At 27.2% G+C, this 21,093-nt stretch overlaps 1 protein-coding gene across 2 annotated transcripts in view; it reads left to right on the top strand.

Moving 5' to 3' along the window:
- Positions 1-21,093, top strand: part of LOC126744345 (uncharacterized) — a 562,211-nt gene that overhangs the window by 500,341 nt on the left and 40,777 nt on the right. For both annotated transcript variants that reach the window (XM_050451722.1, XM_050451723.1), the window contains exon 3: positions 17,091-17,226. In XM_050451722.1, coding sequence (XP_050307679.1) covers positions 17,091-17,226 — 136 coding nt within the window. The remainder of the gene's footprint in view (positions 1-17,090; positions 17,227-21,093) is intronic.

The following is a 21,093-nucleotide window of genomic DNA, read 5'->3' as shown; positions in this document are numbered from 1 at the left end:
CAGAGCTATAGGCAGTTAATGGAAGAAAACTATAAGTAAATTGGTCTTTTGTTTCTAGAGTTATTAATTTTTTTTCCAAGAATGGTTCAAAAATTATTATAGTCCAAATTTAAAAATTCCTAAAAAATTTAAATCAAGAGCAATTTACTTAAAATTTCTTAAAATTTTAAAAAGATTTATTGGCAATCGTTAATAGAAAACTATAAGTAAAATTAGTCGTCTGTTTTTGGAATTATAATTTTTTTCTTCAATAAAAGTCCAAAAATTATTTTAGTCCACCTTTAAAAAATCATAAAAAATTCATATCAGAAGCAATTTACTTGATACCTTCTTGGACTTATAAGGAGAACTATTGTTAATTGACGAGAGAAAACTATAAGTAAATTGGTTTTTTGTTTTTTGAGTTATTAATTTTTTTTCAAAAAAGGTTCAAAAATTATTTTAGTCCAACTTTAAAAAATCATAAAAAATTCATATCAGGAGCAATTTACTTATAACTTGTTGGAATTATAAGGAGAGCTATTGGCAATTAATGGAAGAAAATAGAAGTAAATTGGTCCTTTATTTTTCGAGTTATTAATTTTTTTTCAAAAAAGGTTCAAAAATTGTTATAGTACAAATTTAAAAATTCTTAAGAAATTTAAATCAAGAGCAATTTACTTGAAATTTCTCGAAATTATAAAGAAATTCATTGGCAAGCGATAAAAAAAACCATAGGTAAATTAGTCGTCTATTTTTGGAATTATAATTTTTTTCTTCAATAAAAGTCCAAAAATTATTTTAGTCCACATTTAAAAAATCATAAAAAATTCATATCAGAAGCAATTTACTTATAGCTTCTTGGAATTATAAGGAGAACTATTGACAATTTATTGGAGAAAATTATAAGTAAATTGGTCTTTTGTTTTTCGAGTTATTAATTTTTTTTCCAAAAATGGTTCAAAAATTATTATAGTCCAAATTCTAAAAAATTCAAATCAAGAGCAATTTACTTGAAATTTTTTAGAGTTATAAATAAATTATTTTAGTCCAACATAAAAAAAATCATTAAACATTCATATCAGGAGCAATTTACCTATAACTTCTTGGAATTATAAGAAGAACTGCAGAAAATTATAAGTAAATTGGTCTTTTATTTTTTGAGTTACTAATTTATTTTCAAAAAAGGTTCAAAAATTGTTATAGTACAAATTTAAAAATTCCTTAGAAATTAAAATCAAGAGCAATTTACTTAAGACTTCTTGGAATTATGAAATTTTTAGTGGCAATCAATAAGCGAAAACCATAAGTAAATTAGTCGTCTGTTTTTGGAATTATAATTTTTTTCATCAAAAAAAGTCCAAAAATTATTTTCGTCAGACTTTAAAAAATCATAAAAAATTCATATCAGGAGCAATTTACTTATAACTTCTTGGAATTATAAGGAGAACTATTGGCAATTCATTGGAGAAAATCATAAGTAAATTGGTTTTTTATTTTTTGAGTTATTAATTTTTTTTCCAAAAATGGTTCAAAAATTATTATAGTTTAAATTTAAAAATTCTTAAGAAATTCAAATCAGGAGCAATTTACTTGAAATTTCCTGGAATTATAAAAACATTTATTGGCAATCGATAAAAAAAACCATAAGTAAATTAGTCGTTTGTTTTTGGAATTATATTTTTTTTTCAAAACAAGTCCAAAAATTATTTTAGTCCAACTTTAAAAAATCATAAAAAATTCATATCAAGAGCATTTTACTTATAGCTTCTTGGAATGAAAAGGAGAGCTATAGGTAATTAACGGGAGAAAACTATAAGTAAATTGGTCTTTTATTTCTAAAATTATTAATTTTTTTCCAAAAATGGTTCAAAAATTGTTATAGTTCAAATTTCAAAATTCCTAAGAAATTCAAATCAAGAGCAATTTACTTGACAATTCTTGAAATTTTAAAAAGATTTATTGGCAATCTATAAGAGAAAACTACAAATAAATTAGTTGTCCGTTTTTGGAATTACGATTTTTTTTTTAAAGTCCAAATATTATTTTAGTCTTATTTTAAAAAATGATAAAAAATTCATATCAGGAGCAATTTACTTATAACGTCTTGGAATTAAAAGCAGAGCTATAGGCAGTTGATGGAAGAAAACTATAAGTAAATTGGTCTTTTGTTTCTAGAGTTATTAATTTTTTTTCCAAAAATGGTTAAAAATTATTACAGTCTAAATTTAAAAATTCTTAAGAAATTTAAATCAGGAGCAATTTACTTGAAATTTCTCGAAATTATAAAAAAATTCATTGGCAATCGATAAAAAGAAACCATAAGTAAATTAGTCGTCTGTTTTTGGAATTATAATTTTTTTCTTTAAAAAAAGTCCAAAAATTATTTTAGTCCAACTTTCAAAAAAATCATAAAAAATTCATATCAGGAGCAATTTACTTATAACTTCTTGGCATTATAAAGAGAACTATTGACAATTTATTGGAGAAAATTATAAGTAAATTGGTCTTTTATTTTTCGAGTTATTAATTTTTTTTCCCAAAAAAGGTTCAAAAATTACTATAGTCCAAATTTAAAAAATCCTAAGAAATTCAAAGTAAGAGCAATTTACTTGAGACTTCTTGGAATTATAAAATTTTTATTGGCAATCAATAAGCGAAAACCATAAGTAAATTAGTCGTTTGTTTTTGGAATTATAATTTTTTTCTTCAAAAAAAGTCCAAAAATTATTTTAGTCCAACATAAAAAAAATCATAAAAAATTCATATCAGGAGCAATTTACTTGATACCTTTTTGGACTTATAAGGAGAACTATTATCAATTGGCGAGAGAAAACTATAAGTAAATTGGTCTTTTGTTTTTCGAGTTATTAATTTTTTTTCAAAAAAGGTTCAAAAATTATTTTAGTCCAATTTTAAAAAATCATAAAAAATTCATATCAGGAGCAATTTACTTATAACTTCTTGGAATTATAAGGAGAGCTATTGGCAATTAATGGAAGAAAACTAGAAGTAAATTGGTCCTTTATTTTTCGAGTTATTAATTTTTTTTCAAAAAAGGTTCAAAAATTGTTATAGTACAAATTTAAAAATTCTTAAGAAATTTAAATCAAGAGCAATTTACTTGAAATTTCTCAAAATTATAAAAAAATTCATTGGCAAGCGACAAAAAAACCATAGGTAAATTAGTCGTCTATTTTTGGAATTTTAATTTTTTTCTTCAATAAAAGTCCAAAAATTATTTTAGTCCAACTTTAAAAAACCATAAAAAATTCATATCAAGAGCAATTTACTTATAGCTTCTTGGAATTATAAAGAGAACTATTGACAATTGACAGGAGAAAACTATAAGTAAATTGGTCTTTTATTTTTTGAGTTATTAATTTTTTTTCGAAAAATGGTCCAAAAATTATTTTAGTCCAATTTTAAAAAATCATAACAAATTCATATCAGGAGCAATTTACTTATAGCTTCTTGGAATTATAAGGAGAGGTATTGATAATTCATCGGAGAAAACTATAAGTAAATTGGTCTTTTATTTTTTGAGTTATTAAGTTTTTTTCCAAAAATGGTTTAAAAATTATTATAGTCCAAATTCTAAGAAATTTAAATCAAGAGCAATTTACTTGAGACTTATAACATTTTATAAAATTTTTATGGAATTATAAAAAAATTTTATTGGCAACCGATAAACGAAAACCATAAGTAAATTATTTGTCTGTTTTTGGAATTATAATTTTTTTCTTAAAAAAAAATCCAAAAGTTATTTTAGTCCAACATAAAAAAAATCATAAAAAATTCATATCAGGAGCAATTTACTTATAACTTCTTGGAATTATAATGAGAACTATTGACAATTTATTGGAGACAATTATAAGTAAATTGGTCTTTTATTTTTAGAGTTATGATTTTTTATTCAAAAAATGGTTCAAAAATTATTATAGTCCAAATTTAAAAAATCCTAAAAAATTTAAATCAAGAGCAATTTACCTGAAACTTTTTGGAATTATAAATTTTTATTGGCAATTGATGAGCGAAAACCATAAGTAAATTAGTTTTTTGTTCTTAGAATTATAATAATTTTTTTTTTAAGAAAAAGTCCAAAAATGATTTTAGACCAACTTTTAAAAAAATCATAAAAAATTCATATCAGGAGCAATTTACTTATAACTTCTTGGAATTATAATGAGAACTATTGACAATTTATTGGAGACAATTATAAGTAAATTGGTCTTTTATTTTTAGAGTTATGATTTTTTATTCAAAAAATGGTTCAAAAATTATTATAGTCCAAATTTAAAAAATCCTAAGAAATTTAAATCAAGAGCAATTTACCTGAAACTTCTTGGAATTATAAATTTTTATTGGCAATTGATGAGCGAAAACCATAAGTAAATTAGTTTTTTGTTCTTAGAATTATAATAATTTTTTTTTTAAGAAAAAGTACAAAAATGATTTTAGACCAACTTTTAAAAAAATCATAAAAAATTCATATCAGGAGCAATTTACTAATAACTTCTTAGCATTATAAGGAGAACTATTGGTTCAAAAATATTATAGTCCAAATTCTAAGAAATTCAAATCAAGAGCAATTAACTTGAGACTTCTCGGTATTATAAAATTTTTATTGGCAATCGATAAGCAAAAACCATAAGTAAATTAGTTTTCTGTTTTTAGAATTATAATTTTTTTCTTCAAAAAAAGTCCAAAAATTATGTTAGTCCAACTTTAAAAAATCATAAAAAATTCATATCAGGAGCAATTTACTTATAACTTCTTGAAATTATAAGGAGAACTCTTGAGAATCCACTGGAGAAAATTATAAGTAAATTGGTGTTTTATTTTTCGAGTTATTAATTTTTTTTCCAAGAATGGTCCAAAAATTATTATAATTTAAATTTAAAATTTTTTAAGAAATGCAAATCAAAAGCAATTTACTTGAAACTTTTCGTATCAGGAGCAATTAACTGATATCTTCTTGGAACTATAAGGAGAGCTATAGGCAATTTATTGGAGAATATTATAAGTAAATTGGTCTTTTATTTCTAGAGTTATTAATTTTTTTTCCAAAAATGATTCAAAAATTATTATAGTCCAAATTCTAAGAAATTCAAATCAAGAGCAATTTACTTGAGACTTTTTGGAATTATAAAATTTTTATTGGCAATATATAGTTAATATATTGCTAGATACATAGTTAATAAAAATATGCAGCTGTATTAGAAATGTATACCCTGAGGGAAATGTCTTTCGCTCTTTTATCTTCTTTTCTTTTCTTCTTCTTCTTCTTCTTGTCTTGTAAGGATATCAAGTGCTTGGAAGAAATTATTGATTTCTTACAGGCACTTGAGTCAAACTTTTTTTCTTCTTCTTCTTTTTTTCCTTTTTTTAAGGCCAACAGTCTGGGATAGAATCTTCTTTTTCTTTTTTTTTTGATTTGTTGATCAGCAATCTTATCTCGTGTCAAAGACTACGGGTCATCATACCTACGAATATTGCAAACGTTTCTTTTCTTCTTCTTCTTCAAGGATGTCAAATACTTGGAATAAATTATGCCTTAAGTTATCCAAACATGCATCCTTATACGTTTTTATGCAAATTGATGTAGAAAGTGAATTTTCAAACAAAAGTCGTCCCTTGAAAGTGACCTTTTCAAAATCGAATTTTGCTAAAATGGTTAAAGTTTTATATCAAGAGATTGAATATTTAAATAATAAACGTAGCATTTTGGAGTTAGAAGTATACACACTTCTTAAAAAGCTCACTTTTAGACAAACTGTCTCTCAATTTTTGGTGTTTTTCCTCCTCTCAGCTGCGATTGATAGTTTTGCACATTATATGCATACGTACTTTTAAATTATTAAATACACCATATGCTCTATAATAAATAAGCCTAAATTATTAAAACTTTTTAATTTTTTCATTTGCATACCGAAAAAATATCGACCATATAGCAATGCCCTGCTACCCAAAAGTTTTTTCATTAAATTGCAGTCCAGGCTTAATAATTCGCATTTTAGTCAAGCAAATAAATAACCGAAACAATTTCAGGGGGGTTTTATGAAAAGTTTTTCCTATTTAATTATTCGTTTTTAATTCAGGTCCGAATGGGATTTATCGTTTTTTCTTCTACAAGATAATTTAATTGTTGCAGTTTTACTCGGTTTTAAAGTTGTGTACCAATGGTGGGTCACGGCAACTATATAGTCTTACCAGAAACCGCAACCAAGTGGCCTGGCGAACTAGAAATTCTATTTATAGTGTTGTTTTATTTTAAAAAAAATTACATTCTATGTTCCTCAATCAAAAATCAACTAATTAAAAGACTTTAGGTAATTAACGAATTTTTCCAGGCAGTTGAGGTCAATTTTCCAGACATCTCAGACTTCTACAGACAAGCTGATTATTGTATTCAAATTAACCAAATGTCCCAATATCCGCGTTAATTTCTAGAGTAAATAAGATATAAGAACTAATAAAATTGCCCAGATTAAAAGTGAGTTTACACTTTGCTTCTATAAAAAAAAAAACTGTTGACAAAATCCATTAAATCATCATCGACCTTAAGGGCGAAGGTTGTCCCTACGTCGCCGTTACTCAAATATTATTCTGTTTGCCCTGACTTGATAGAGTACAAACAAATCTTACTTACGAAGATTAGATGGGATTTAGTGGAAAAATTGATGGAATTATCGGTCTTATATGTGGAAAAAGTGTAGTGATAAAAGTGTATTTATGAATGAAGTTCAGGAAAATTGTTAAGGGTCTTTTCTTGATGCTTGATTTAATGGGATTTATAATAGGGACATGGTTCAGGTATTTTTTTATGTAAGAAACTTTATGTAGCACGTTTTATATTAGAATAAACGAAACGTTTTTGAACGAAATTAAATTTAACATGTTTTCGGTGTCTTAAAAGTTTCTTCCACTGTGTCAATGAAACTAGCTGAGTTAGAGTTTTCAAACTGGGACAGTGACGTGCGCTTAAGTTTCTTCTATAAGACACGCCAAAAATTTTCAAAAAAATTTTGATTAATTTTGGAGATATGGAGAGTTATATCCAAGGGGTCTGGTTAAAATAATTACCAAAACATTGTTCTCTTCGTCTCTTTCTTTTCCATGGAAATTATAAAGGTTATTAAAGGAACTCCTCAACTTATTTTGAGGCTTAAATCAGGCAGTTTGTGAATGTTTCGGATTTTAGTAAAGACTTTAACAGTATCAAGTTTTTTTTTAATAATTTCAAATTTTTTTCAGTAGCATTTTTTTCCAAGGCAAATATCTTCTTTTGTTGGAAAAAACGCTAAAATAGGTGTCCAAAGATTTTATTAGAGGAAGTGCTGTTTCAATTTTCAACTCTCTAACTTTATTACTTTCAGAGATATGAGCATTTTGTGCCTAAAATCTTTAATTTTTTTGGAAATAAATTTTTTTATAACTTCCAAGGCAAATATCTTCATTGCAAAATTTTGTTGAAAAAAACGCTAAAATAGGTGTCCAATGATTTTATTAGAGGAAGTACTGTTCCAATTTTCAACTCTCTAACTTTATTACTTTCAGAGATATGAGCATTTTGTGCCTAAAATCTTCAATTTTTTTGGAAATAAATTTTTTCCAACTTCCAAGGCAAATATCTTCATTGCAAAATTTTTGTTGGAAAAAACGCTGAAATAGGTGTCCAATGATTTTATTAGAGGAAGTGCTGTTCCAATTTTCAACTCTCTAACTTTATTACTTTCAGAGATATGAGCATTTTGTGCCTAAAATCTTCAATTTTTTTGGAAATAAATGTTTTCCAACTTTCAAGGCAAATATCTTCATTGCAAAATTTTGTTGGAAAAAACGCTGAAATAGGTGTCCAATGATTTTATTAGAGGAAGTACTGTTCCAAATTTCAACTCTCTAACTTTATTACTTTTAGAGATATGAGCATTTTGTGCCTAAAATCTTCAATTTTTTTGGAAATAAATTTTTTCCAACTTCCAAGGCAAATATATTCATTGCAAAATTTTGTTGGAAAAAACGCTGAAATAGGTGTACAATGATTTTATTAGAGGAAGTGCTGTTCCAATTTTCAACTCTCTAACTTTATTACTTTCAGAGATATGAGCATTTTGTGCCTAAAATCTTCAATTTTTTTGGAAATAAATTTTTTTCAACTTCCAAGGCAAATATCTTCATTGCAAAATTTTGTTGGAAAAAACGCTGAAATAGGTGTCCAATGATTTTATTAGAGGAAGTGCTGTTCTAATTTTCAACTCTAACTTTATTACTTTCAGAGATATGAGCATTTTGTTCCTAAAACCTTCAATTTTTTTGGAAATAAATTTTTTTCTAACTTCCAAGGCAAATATCTTCATTGCAAAATTTTGTTGAAAAAAACGCTGAAATAGGTGTCCAATGATTTTATTAGAGGAAGTGCTGTTCCAATTTTCAACTCTCTAACTTTATTACTTTCAGAGATATGAGCATTTTGTTCCTAAAACCTTCAATTTTTTTGGAAAGAAATTTTTTCAACTTCCAAGGCAAATATCCTCATTGCAAAATTTTGTTGGAAAAAGCGTTGAAATAAGTGTTCAATGAGTTTATTAGAGGAAGTGCTGTTCCAATTTATAACTATCTAGCTTTATATTACTTTTTAGAGATATGAGCATTTTGTGCCTAAAATCTTCAATTTTTTTGAAAATAAATTTTTTCCAACTTCCAAAGCAAATATCTTCATTGCAAAATTTTGTTGGAAAAAACGCTGAAATAGGTGTCCAATGATTTTATTAGAGGAAGTGCTGTTCCAATTTTCAACTCTCTAACTTTATTACTTTCAGAGATATGAGCATTTTGTGCCTAAAATCTTCAATTTTTTTGGAAATAAATTTTTCCAACTTCCAAGGCAAATATCTTCATTGCAAAATTTTGTTGGAAAAAACGCTGAAATAGGTGTCCAATGATTTTATTAGAGGAAGTACTGTTCCAATTTTCAACTCTCTAACTTTATTACTTTCAGAGATATGAGCATTTTGTGCCTAAAATCTTCAATTTTTTTGGAAATAAATTTTTTCCAACTTCCAAGGCAAATATCTTCATTGCAAAATTTTTGTTGGAAAAAACGCTGAAATAGGTGTCCAATGATTTTATTAGAGGAAGTGCTGTTCCAATTTTCAACTCTCTAACTTTATTACTTTTAGAGATATGAGCATTTTGTACCTAAAATCTTCAATTTTTTGGAAATAAATTTTTCCAACTTCCAAGGCAAATATCTTCATTGAAAAATTTTGTTGGAAAAAACGCTGAAATAGGTGTCCAATGATTTTATTAGAGGAAGTGCTGTTCCAATTTTCAACTCTCTAACTTTATTACTTTTAGAGATATGAGCATTTTGTGCCTAAAATCTTCAATTTTTTTGGAAATAAAAGTTTTCCAACTTCCAAGGCAAATATCTTCATTGCAAAATTTTGTTGGAAAAAACGCTGAAATAGGTGTCCAAAGATTTTATTAGAGAAAGTACTGTTCCAATTTTCAACTCTCTAACTTTATTACTTTCAGAGAAATGAGCATTTTGTGCCTAAAATCTTCATTTTTTTTGGAAATAAATTTTTTTCTAAATTCCAAGACAAATATCTTTATTGCAAAATTTTGTTGGAAAAAACGCTGAAATAGATGTCCAATGATTTTATTAGAGGAAGTGCTGTTCCAATTTTCAACTCTCTAACTTTATTACTTTTAGAGATATGAGCATTTTGTACCTAAAATCTTCAATTTTTTGGAAATAAATTTTTCCAACTTCCAAGGCAAATATCTTCATTGAAAAATTTTGTTGGAAAAAACGCTGAAATAGGTGTCTAATGATTTTATTAGAGGAAGTGCTATTCCAATTTTCAACTCTCTAACTTTATTACTTTTAGAGATATGAGCATTTTGTGCCTAAAATAATTTTTTTGGAAATAAATTTTTCCCAACTTCCAAGGCAAATATCTTCATTGCAAATTTTTTTTGGAAAAAACGCTGAAATAGGTGTCCAATTATTTTATTAGAGGAAGTTCTGTTCCAATTTTCAACTCTCTAACTTTATTACTTTCAGAGAAATGAGCATTTTGTGCCTAAAATCTTCAATTTTTTTGGAAATAAATTTTTTCCAATTTCCAAGGCAAATATCTTCATTGCAAAATTTTGTTGGAAAAAACGCTGAAATAGGTGTCCAATGATTTTATTAGAGGAAGTGCTGTTTCAAATTTCAACTCTCTAACTTTATTACTTTCAGAGATATGAGCATTTTGTGCCTAAAATCTTCAATTTTTTTGGAAAGAAATTTTTCCAACTTCCAAGGCAAATATCTTCATTGCAAAATTTTTTTGGAAAAAACGCTGAAATAGGTGTCCAATAATTTTATTAGAGGAAGTGCTGTTCCAATTTTCAACTCTCTAACTTTATTACTTTAAGAGATATGAGCATTTTGTGCCTAAAATCTTCAATTTTTTTGGAAATAAATTTTTTCCAAATTCCAAAGCAAATATCTTCATTGCAAAATTTTGTTGGAAAAAACGCTGAAATAGGTGTCCAATGATTTTATTAGAGGAAGTGCTGTTCCAATTTTCAACTCTCTAACTTTATTACTTTCAGAGATATGAGCATTTTGTGCCTAAAATCTTCAATTTTTTTGGAAATAAATTTTTCCAACTTCCAAGGCAAATATCTTCATTGCAAAATTTTGTTGGAAAAAACGCTGAAATAGGTGTCCAATGATTTTATTAGAGGAAGTGCTGTTCCAATTTTCAACTCTCTAACTTTATTACTTTTAGAGATATGAGCATTTTGTGCCTAAAATCTTCAATTTTTTTGGAAATAAATTTTTCCAACTTCCAAGGCAAATATCTTCATTGCAAAATTTTGTTGGAAAAAACGCTGAAATAGGTGTCCAATGATTTTATTAGAGGAAGTGCTGTTCTAATTTTCAACTCTAACTTTATTACTTTCAGAGATATGAGCATTTTGTTCCTAAAACCTTCAATTTTTTTGGAAATAAATTTTTTTCTAACTTCCAAGGCAAATATCTTCATTGCAAAATTTTGTTGAAAAAAACGCTGAAATAGGTGTCCAATGATTTTATTAGAGGAAGTGCTGTTCCAATTTTCAACTCTCTAACTTTATTACTTTCAGAGATATGAGCATTTTGTTCCTAAAACCTTCAATTTTTTTGGAAAGAAATTTTTTCAACTTCCAAGGCAAATATCCTCATTGCAAAATTTTGTTGGAAAAAGCGTTGAAATAAGTGTTCAATGAGTTTATTAGAGGAAGTGCTGTTCCAATTTATAACTATCTAGCTTTATATTACTTTTTAGAGATATGAGCATTTTGTGCCTAAAATCTTCAATTTTTTTGAAAATAAATTTTTTCCAACTTCCAAAGCAAATATCTTCATTGCAAAATTTTGTTGGAAAAAACGCTGAAATAGGTGTCCAATGATTTTATTAGAGGAAGTGCTGTTCCAATTTTCAACTCTCTAACTTTATTACTTTCAGAGATATGAGCATTTTGTGCCTAAAATCTTCAATTTTTTTGGAAATAAATTTTTCCAACTTCCAAGGCAAATATCTTCATTGCAAAATTTTGTTGGAAAAAACGCTGAAATAGGTGTCCAATGATTTTATTAGAGGAAGTACTGTTCCAATTTTCAACTCTCTAACTTTATTACTTTCAGAGATATGAGCATTTTGTGCCTAAAATCTTCAATTTTTTTGGAAATAAATTTTTTCCAACTTCCAAGGCAAATATCTTCATTGCAAAATTTTTGTTGGAAAAAACGCTGAAATAGGTGTCCAATGATTTTATTAGAGGAAGTGCTGTTCCAATTTTCAACTCTCTAACTTTATTACTTTTAGAGATATGAGCATTTTGTACCTAAAATCTTCAATTTTTTGGAAATAAATTTTTCCAACTTCCAAGGCAAATATCTTCATTGAAAAATTTTGTTGGAAAAAACGCTGAAATAGGTGTCCAATGATTTTATTAGAGGAAGTGCTGTTCCAATTTTCAACTCTCTAACTTTATTACTTTTAGAGATATGAGCATTTTGTGCCTAAAATCTTCAATTTTTTTGGAAATAAAAGTTTTCCAACTTCCAAGGCAAATATCTTCATTGCAAAATTTTGTTGGAAAAAACGCTGAAATAGGTGTCCAAAGATTTTATTAGAGAAAGTACTGTTCCAATTTTCAACTCTCTAACTTTATTACTTTCAGAGAAATGAGCATTTTGTGCCTAAAATCTTCATTTTTTTTGGAAATAAATTTTTTTCTAAATTCCAAGACAAATATCTTTATTGCAAAATTTTGTTGGAAAAAACGCTGAAATAGATGTCCAATGATTTTATTAGAGGAAGTGCTGTTCCAATTTTCAACTCTCTAACTTTATTACTTTTAGAGATATGAGCATTTTGTACCTAAAATCTTCAATTTTTTGGAAATAAATTTTTCCAACTTCCAAGGCAAATATCTTCATTGAAAAATTTTGTTGGAAAAAACGCTGAAATAGGTGTCTAATGATTTTATTAGAGGAAGTGCTATTCCAATTTTCAACTCTCTAACTTTATTACTTTTAGAGATATGAGCATTTTGTGCCTAAAATAATTTTTTTGGAAATAAATTTTTCCCAACTTCCAAGGCAAATATCTTCATTGCAAATTTTTTTTGGAAAAAACGCTGAAATAGGTGTCCAATTATTTTATTAGAGGAAGTTCTGTTCCAATTTTCAACTCTCTAACTTTATTACTTTCAGAGAAATGAGCATTTTGTGCCTAAAATCTTCAATTTTTTTGGAAATAAATTTTTTCCAATTTCCAAGGCAAATATCTTCATTGCAAAATTTTGTTGGAAAAAACGCTGAAATAGGTGTCCAATGATTTTATTAGAGGAAGTGCTGTTTCAAATTTCAACTCTCTAACTTTATTACTTTCAGAGATATGAGCATTTTGTGCCTAAAATCTTCAATTTTTTTGGAAAGAAATTTTTCCAACTTCCAAGGCAAATATCTTCATTGCAAAATTTTTTTGGAAAAAACGCTGAAATAGGTGTCCAATAATTTTATTAGAGGAAGTGCTGTTCCAATTTTCAACTCTCTAACTTTATTACTTTAAGAGATATGAGCATTTTGTGCCTAAAATCTTCAATTTTTTTGGAAATAAATTTTTTCCAAATTCCAAAGCAAATATCTTCATTGCAAAATTTTGTTGGAAAAAACGGTGAAATAGGTGTCCAATGATTTTACTAGAGGAAGTGCTGTTCCAATTTTCAACTCTCTAACTTTATTACTTTTAGAGATATGAGCATTTTGTGCCTAAAATCTTCAATTTTTTTGGAAATAAATTTTTCCAACTTTCAAGGCAAATATCTTCATTGCAAAATTTTGTTGGAAAAAACGCTGAAATAGGTATCCAATGGTTTTATTAGGGGAAGTGCTGTTTCAAATTTCCACTCTGTAACTTTATTACTTTCAGAGATATGAGCATTTTGTGCCTAAAATCTTAATTTTTTTTTGAAAAGAAATTTTTCCAACTTCCAAGGCAAATATCTTTACTGAAAAATTTTGTTGGAAAAAACGCTAAAATAGGTGTCCAATGATTTTATTAGAGGAAGTGCTGTTCCAATTTTCATTTCTCTAACTTTATTACTTTCAGAGAAATGAGCATTTTGTGCCTAAAATCTTCAATTTTTTTGGAAATAAATTTTTCCAACTTCCAAGGCAAATATCTTTATTGCAAAATTTTGTTGGAAAAAACGCTAAAATAGGTGTTCAATGATTTTATTAGAGGAAGTTCTGTTCCAATTTTCAACTCTCTAACTTTATTACTTTCAGAGAAATGAGCATTTTGTGCCTAAAATCTTCAATTTTTTTGGAAATAAATTTTTTCCAATTTCCAAGGCAAATATCTTCATTGCAAAATTTTGTTGGAAAAAACGCTGAAATAGGTGTCCAATGATTTTATTAGAGGAAGTGCTGTTTCAAATTTCAACTCTCTAACTTTATTACTTTCAGAGATATGAGCATTTTGTCCCTAAAATCTTCAATTTTTTTGGAAATAAATTTTTTCCAAATTCCAAGGCAAATATCTTCATTGCAAAATTTTGTTGGAAAAAACGCTGAAATAAGTGTCCAATGATTTTATTAGGGGAAGTGCTGTTCCAATTTTCAACTCTCTAACTTTATTACTTTCAGTTCTTTTCCATTTAAATTACATTAATTAGTCAAGAAACAGTCAAGACAGAAACAAAATATACAACACGGAATGTCAAGACACAGCTTTGACGTATCAAAATTTAAATTAATTTATAAATAATTGCTTTAATCCAAATTTAAAATTTCTCAATTTTTGGAATTATTTGAAGCTTTTTCTCATTTTTCCTGAAGCGATTTTAAAAAGCCTCCCAAACAGAGTGAAAATAATTGAATCTTTATTCTAGGAATGCATTATTATTATTTAATATTACCTAATCATAGATTAGGTAATATTTATAGTTTTAGTAATCAAAACTCATCACTTATTAATGGTAAAATCACGGCATACTTCCACTGAATGAGAAATTTACATTCATTAATCATTTGTATTGAATATATGAGTTATAATAAGAATGATAATATGATCTGATCTCAATGCGTTTGAATCATGAACTAAATTCACCTCAAATGCACTTTGAAAAACTGAATTTTTTTAATAAAATGTTACTGTATCTGGAACAATCTTGAAATATATTTGCTGAACATATAGTTATGTACATTTTAATTATTGACTGATAAAATCGTACCTGTACGGGTCAATAAAATAATTAAAATATATGGAAAAATTGCCTCAATTGCCTGGAGAAATTTATTTATTATTCAAAATTTTTCGAAAGCTTCTTTAAAAATTATTTTTCTAGATATTTTATGGACCTTTCCCAGTAGATGAGGTAATTTTTTCAAAACATGACCTAAGGACATTTTTTTGTTATTTTTTATCTTTTAATTTGTAAAACAACATAAATACAATTTAATTTTTTTAGTTTACAATACCCACTTGTAATTTAAACGAAGATGTGACACGTCTATGGGTCATGCCTGTTAAAAAAGGAAACCTCTGTCGAAAATTCCTGCATTTTATATATTATTAATTTTTTGGATACTCTAGTGGCTCTTTTAGCACTTTTTTAAGACATTACTAAAATCCATACACTAAAAATCCAAGATATTGACATTCTTTCAAAAGGAGTGCCTGGAAACAATAAATTAATTTATTGGCTTTTGAATATCTTGATTTCTAGTGTCTAAATTGTAATAATTATTGATTTTTTTAAATACTCTTATGTCTAGCAGCTAGGTAAACTAAAAGTCATTGAATATTTGATAAAATTACGAATTATTTTAATTCTCTCTTTTTTGCGCCAAAATTGTTATATTATCAGATCATAAAGTGAAAATAATTTGAAAATAAATCAACCTTTGCCAAAGCAAGTTTAATGTTTTTTTAGATATCCATTATTGAACGATAATAGGCATATAAATGGATGGATTTCAGTGGGTTTTACTGTTTTATTTATGTCTGTACATACATTTAGTATTAGGAGACATTATGAATGGTTACCATAAGTCTTATTTTGAAAATAAATAAATTTTGAATATCCGTTTGTTCAAACTTGCAGGTTCAATGAAAATTCATTTTTTGTACTTAAACATACTAGATAATAATTGGACTATTTAGTTATCTGGGATCACACTGTGTATATAAATAAATCTTCAAATTTGAAACACACATTATTCAATTTAATTTTCAAACAATTATGGGACAAACGTACCTTATTAAAGTTTCCACAATGGCAGTATAATATTACACGAAACAATGATATTTACCTAAAAATTGGTTTTATATAATATTAACAAAAAAATTCCAATAGCGTCAACGTGATATCTGGCCTTATCCCATCCCGTGTGATCCTTTATTGACATCGTCCTCGTCGCCCGTCGAATTCGAAAAGTAAAGAAGAAATACGAAAACCGAATGCAAAACGTTTTACTACGGCATCTCCAGGGCGCAAAAGAGATATCGTCACATTGATGGAAAGTTTAACTCCATGTTGCTGCATTTTGGGACGCGAGTAAATTGAAAAATGCATTCCTAAAAGCCGATAGTAAATATATTGTCGTCGGTGCAAATAAAGCGAGAGAAAGAGAGAGAGAGAGACGCCTTTATAATCGGCCATTTTATCTAAGCTTTTAGTAATAAATAGTGAAAATGTATGTATATGGCGTGCTAGAGCAAGATGTAGAAGTTAATATCGGGCATTTAAAAAATTTGAATTGAAAAAATTGAAACTCGATTATTACACCTCCAATATTTGATGAAAAATCACTGTTTTTTGTCCATAATATCCAATCTAATAGTACTATTTTTCATTCATCATTAAAAACATATGTAACATGTTTTTTTTGTAAATAAATTAATTATGATTTCTTTATAACAGAGATTTTTTTTTTATAAAAATTCTCTTTCTGATATGACCCTAATTATTAGGCAAAATAATTAGCCAAAAATTACTGATCCAAGGTCCAACTGACAACAGTCCAGATTTAAGTGACAATAACTTTCAAGGTGGTAATTTGGTGTAATTTTAGAATATTATAGCAATTTTGGATAAGTAATACATTGGGCTTGCTTCTATTAAAAAATAATTAACATAGATTTACTGGCAAGGAAGATACATGAGATACTCCCAAGAATTCCAGTCTACACCCTCAAGTCAGTGAAAAATATATTTTCTATTTTCTTCCAGTTATCCTTTGGGAAATAGAGGCTTTTCTTGTACAAAACTGTTTTGTTTTTTAATCCTCTATTTGCTACTTATTATTAATTTTAAGATTTGGACACTTTTTATTCACTAATTTAAGTGCTGAATGTTGTATTTAGTAAGACTTTTTATACTTAAAGATACCAAAGGAAGTTTAGTTGTATTTTATTAAAATAAACGACAAGACACGTGCACAATAATAAAATCCAATAAAAGTGTATCCACGTCTCTTGCTGATTACACAACCTTACTCTTATTTATAGATAGCGAGGGTAAAAGTGTCAATATCGTGTCATTTGTTACAGTTACACAACTCGACCGAGTATTCGGTGGTCCTGTCGTCCGTTCAGCTGTCGACGAGCGGACTTTATCGATGCGAGGTCTCGGGGGAGGCTCCTTATTTCGATACTGTCACCGATCACGCTTATATGACCGTCGTTGGTAAGTTATAACTGTACTTTTAGGGGGTTATAAATACGGTTCCTATTATTTAGAAAAAGTTGCTTTAAAATATTAGTAGAGTGCCTGCAATTAGAAGTGAATTTCTGGTTTTAGGTTAATCAATTTTTTTTATAGACTAGGGAATATCTCAGGTTCCTGTAGTCCAAATTTGAAATTTTTAAATTTGTGGGATTAATTGAAGATTTTTCTCGCTTTTCCTAAAGAAATTTAAAAAATCCTTCGAAAGAAAATATTTAAATTTTTATGCGAGGAGTTCCTGTAAGGAAAAAAACAATTTCTCTTTTATAGACTAAGGAACATCTCAAGTTTCTGTAGTACAAATTTGGAAATATTTAATATTTGGGATTATTTAAGGTTTTTTTGGCTTTTTTCAAAGAAATTTCAAAAATCCTCCCAAACAAAGTGAAAATATTTGAATTTTTAATAGAGAGATTCAATTTTTATTTTTTATAAAACAATTATTTGTACTTGATGATGTAACAAGAAATACAAAAAAAAATTGAAATATATAAATCACAATTCCCTATTTGGTCAATAAGTTACTTTAAACACCCTTTATAAATGTAAATGTATATGTGTGTTTTTATTTCGTCTGCTAGTTCATTCCATAACTTAATAGTTTTATGTTGCGGAATTAAGAAATTATTTATATGCTTTGTATCAATCAGTACTTCTATAGTTGTTACTGATATTTAGATACTAGCAAAAAGCACTCGTATATTTGACTAATATACTCAACTCCTAATAGAGTTAGAAAAGTGTAAACAAATATATGTGTCAGATAGAAACATAGAATTTTCATGATGACGATATAAAACTTATGAATGAATATACTGACGTATATAGAACTTTAAGAAGTAGAAAAAAAATGCGAAAAGAGCAGATTTATCCTTTCAACTGTGACCGATTAGGCAATTATGACATATTGTTAATTAGAAAATATCGATCTTTGATGGTCTGGATATTGCGATTTTTCCGAAAAAAGGCAGATTTTAACGATTTTAATAAAGTCAGAGTATTTCACTCTGTATGTGCTTGGAGTTCGGTACGTCATTAACACATGGCACTGATTGCGTTATTTTAGTTTTATAACCATCGCATATTATTGTCAATTATTTCCGTGGTACTGCAATACTCAAGTAATGAATGAATATATCCTAATTGATCTTGGGACATATTATTCATAATAATTGTAATAAGAATCAGTAGTTGACTATGACTCATATGACTTCGATCTTGATGTAATAATACCTTAGATATAATATCGTTTATGAATATTATAATGAAAAAACATTGTTTTGGTAAATTTTTGGTTTTGGTATATTTTTCAACCATATAAAATATGGTCAAGTTATGTTTTTTAAATTGTAGAATATACGTATATCATATACGATTCTGTTTATAAAAGGAAACGTTTAACGTTTAAACTCGCGTAGAATTACTCGCGTCAAATATTTGATAAAATTTGAAAATGAAATCACTGTTTTTTTGTCCTTATCCAGCCTCATAACGCTGTTTTTATACTAAATATTTATATATAAAATTATATCAAATTTGAATTACCAGTGTTATTAAATTAAATATTAAATAAAAATTTTCTGCAAAAACGTTGTTTTTCATCAAAACAACCCTTACCCCCCCCACCCACCCAAACATTTGCCCAGTTATAAATTCTTATGAAAAATTACCGTTTTTCATCCATATTATCAAATCTAATAGCACTGTTTTTGTTATTATTAACAAACTGTGTTATTAAATATTAACGACGAAAGCAGCTTTTATTCATGCGTATTAATTTGGAAAACAATAATTCTTGAAAACAATTTCTTACTGGTAAGCTGTGTGGGGTGGGTGGGGGGCTAAGGGTAGGCCTAATAAAAAACGCTTTTCTTGCAGAAAATAATACCCTGAAAAAAAATTATTTTTTAGAAAATTGTAGGTGATAAAAAAATCTATAGTTTTTGTATCTATACTCTTCTTACATAACCTTAAGGTTTTCGAGTAAAACGTGGAAAAACCCTATTTTATTTCATGAAAGCAAAGTGTGTCGCTATGCAAATTACATAAATTATTTTTTTTATGATAATTTATTCAGTTTTCAGAAAAAAATACTTTTTTTGGTTTTAGAGAACTTTTCATTATCTAGGTTCAAAAATACAATTTTTAAATTAAAACTATTGGTATATTTATCAATCATATACAGATCGTGTTTTCGTTCGTTACTTATAGGAAACCGCATAGAGGCGAAATTTTGCAACGTCGCGCGTATACGAGTGCTTGCGACACAGCACCGCCCCGACCGGCCCAGGACGGGATTAGTAAACACATAGATAAATTAATATTAAATATACTTTTAATTACTCTATGAGCAGAGACAACCAAAGACAACTGTGCGCTAATAAAATATCCGATTATTTTCCATCTTTGTCTCTCTTCGTGAAAGGTAAACGTAGATGGCGCAGATAGCGTTTGGCGCCATAATTCAAACCTCGGCTATTAAGCATTTAATGATTTATTTTAATTAAAATCAGCCGTTATGTCTCAGAAGTCAGAACATAATAATTATGTCCTGAGACAGAACGGCTGATTTTAATTAAAACAAATAAAAAGTTATTGATATGTTTTTAATTGCTCAGAACGATGGCAGACTTTAATTAAAACAATGCAATTTAATAACATTTAAATTGGGGAACTAAATAAACTAAATATAATTCTGAAACGTTTTGTATTGTATTTTCAGTATATGGTATAACTATAATATGTGCATGCATTTTCTTAATTATTTTTATAATTTATAATTTAAGACGGTAACAGTAAAATGCCTATACATAAATGCAATTAAAATATAAAAAGATTTTAATAATTACAGTACTATAATAATATTCCAAAAAATATATCCTTTAGCGTAACACTTAAAATAAAAAAAGTTTAATGTTTTGCTGAAGGTGCTAATATCTTTAGCGAAACAGGTATCCAGAATAAATGAAATTGATTTGGTAAAGTGGTAAAACTGTTTTTCTACTAATTAGTAAAGAATAGATAAGTCTGTTCTATTCTATAATAATGAATATACTGTTAAATTTGTATGTGTATGAAATACATATACTATTATTATACATATAACATATAAAATTAATTAAAAGAATAAAATAGATTACAGCTAAATTTAAAATAGCAGCAAATAGTCAGCTCAGATAGACCGAACAAATGTTATTATCGTAATTATTTTAAGTTATATTATAAAAGTTAAATTCATTTGACTATTTATGTTAGTTTTTTAATTTTTTTAAAAAGTTTTTTTTTGCAAATCTCTTAATTTTTCCTTTTAAACCTCCATGGAATACCTATTTTAACTGCAACTTTAATAATTACCTAATAAAAATATTTCTGTTCCTCCTAACATAAGTCAAAACACTAAAATATGATCCTACAAAAAACTACAACTACTAACTACTGTAACCAAGTTCACCTAAATCCAGTAGGTAATAAAATACGTAAAATTTAAGCACTCGTCCAAAATCTCAATTAATGATGTAAAACAAAACAAAATTAAATAGCAACAACAACTATTCAGCCATATTGAAATTCACGTGTTCATGTTGATCAAGGATTTCACTGTTGACGTGCTTAATTATAATTTTAGAAATACTAGAGAATTGGACACAAGCTATCCCATATTTATGCATTCATTTAGACGGAGATGGAAGAATGTTTTCTCTTGACTGCTCTGATAGTTAAATACATTTAGCATTGCGAAAGATTAGTATTGTGGCGCCACCTTAGCTCACCTTTTATAAGGGAAGAGAGAGTCAACGAAATACAATATATACAGATTAAAGAGAGCAA

The sequence above is a fragment of the Anthonomus grandis genome, chromosome 14, assembly GCF_022605725.1.
Source record: "Anthonomus grandis grandis chromosome 14, icAntGran1.3, whole genome shotgun sequence".
Taxonomy (NCBI): Eukaryota; Metazoa; Arthropoda; class Insecta; order Coleoptera; family Curculionidae; genus Anthonomus; species Anthonomus grandis.
The sequence above is the reverse complement of the archived record's forward strand: the minus strand, read 5'-3'. Positions and strand labels throughout refer to the sequence as shown.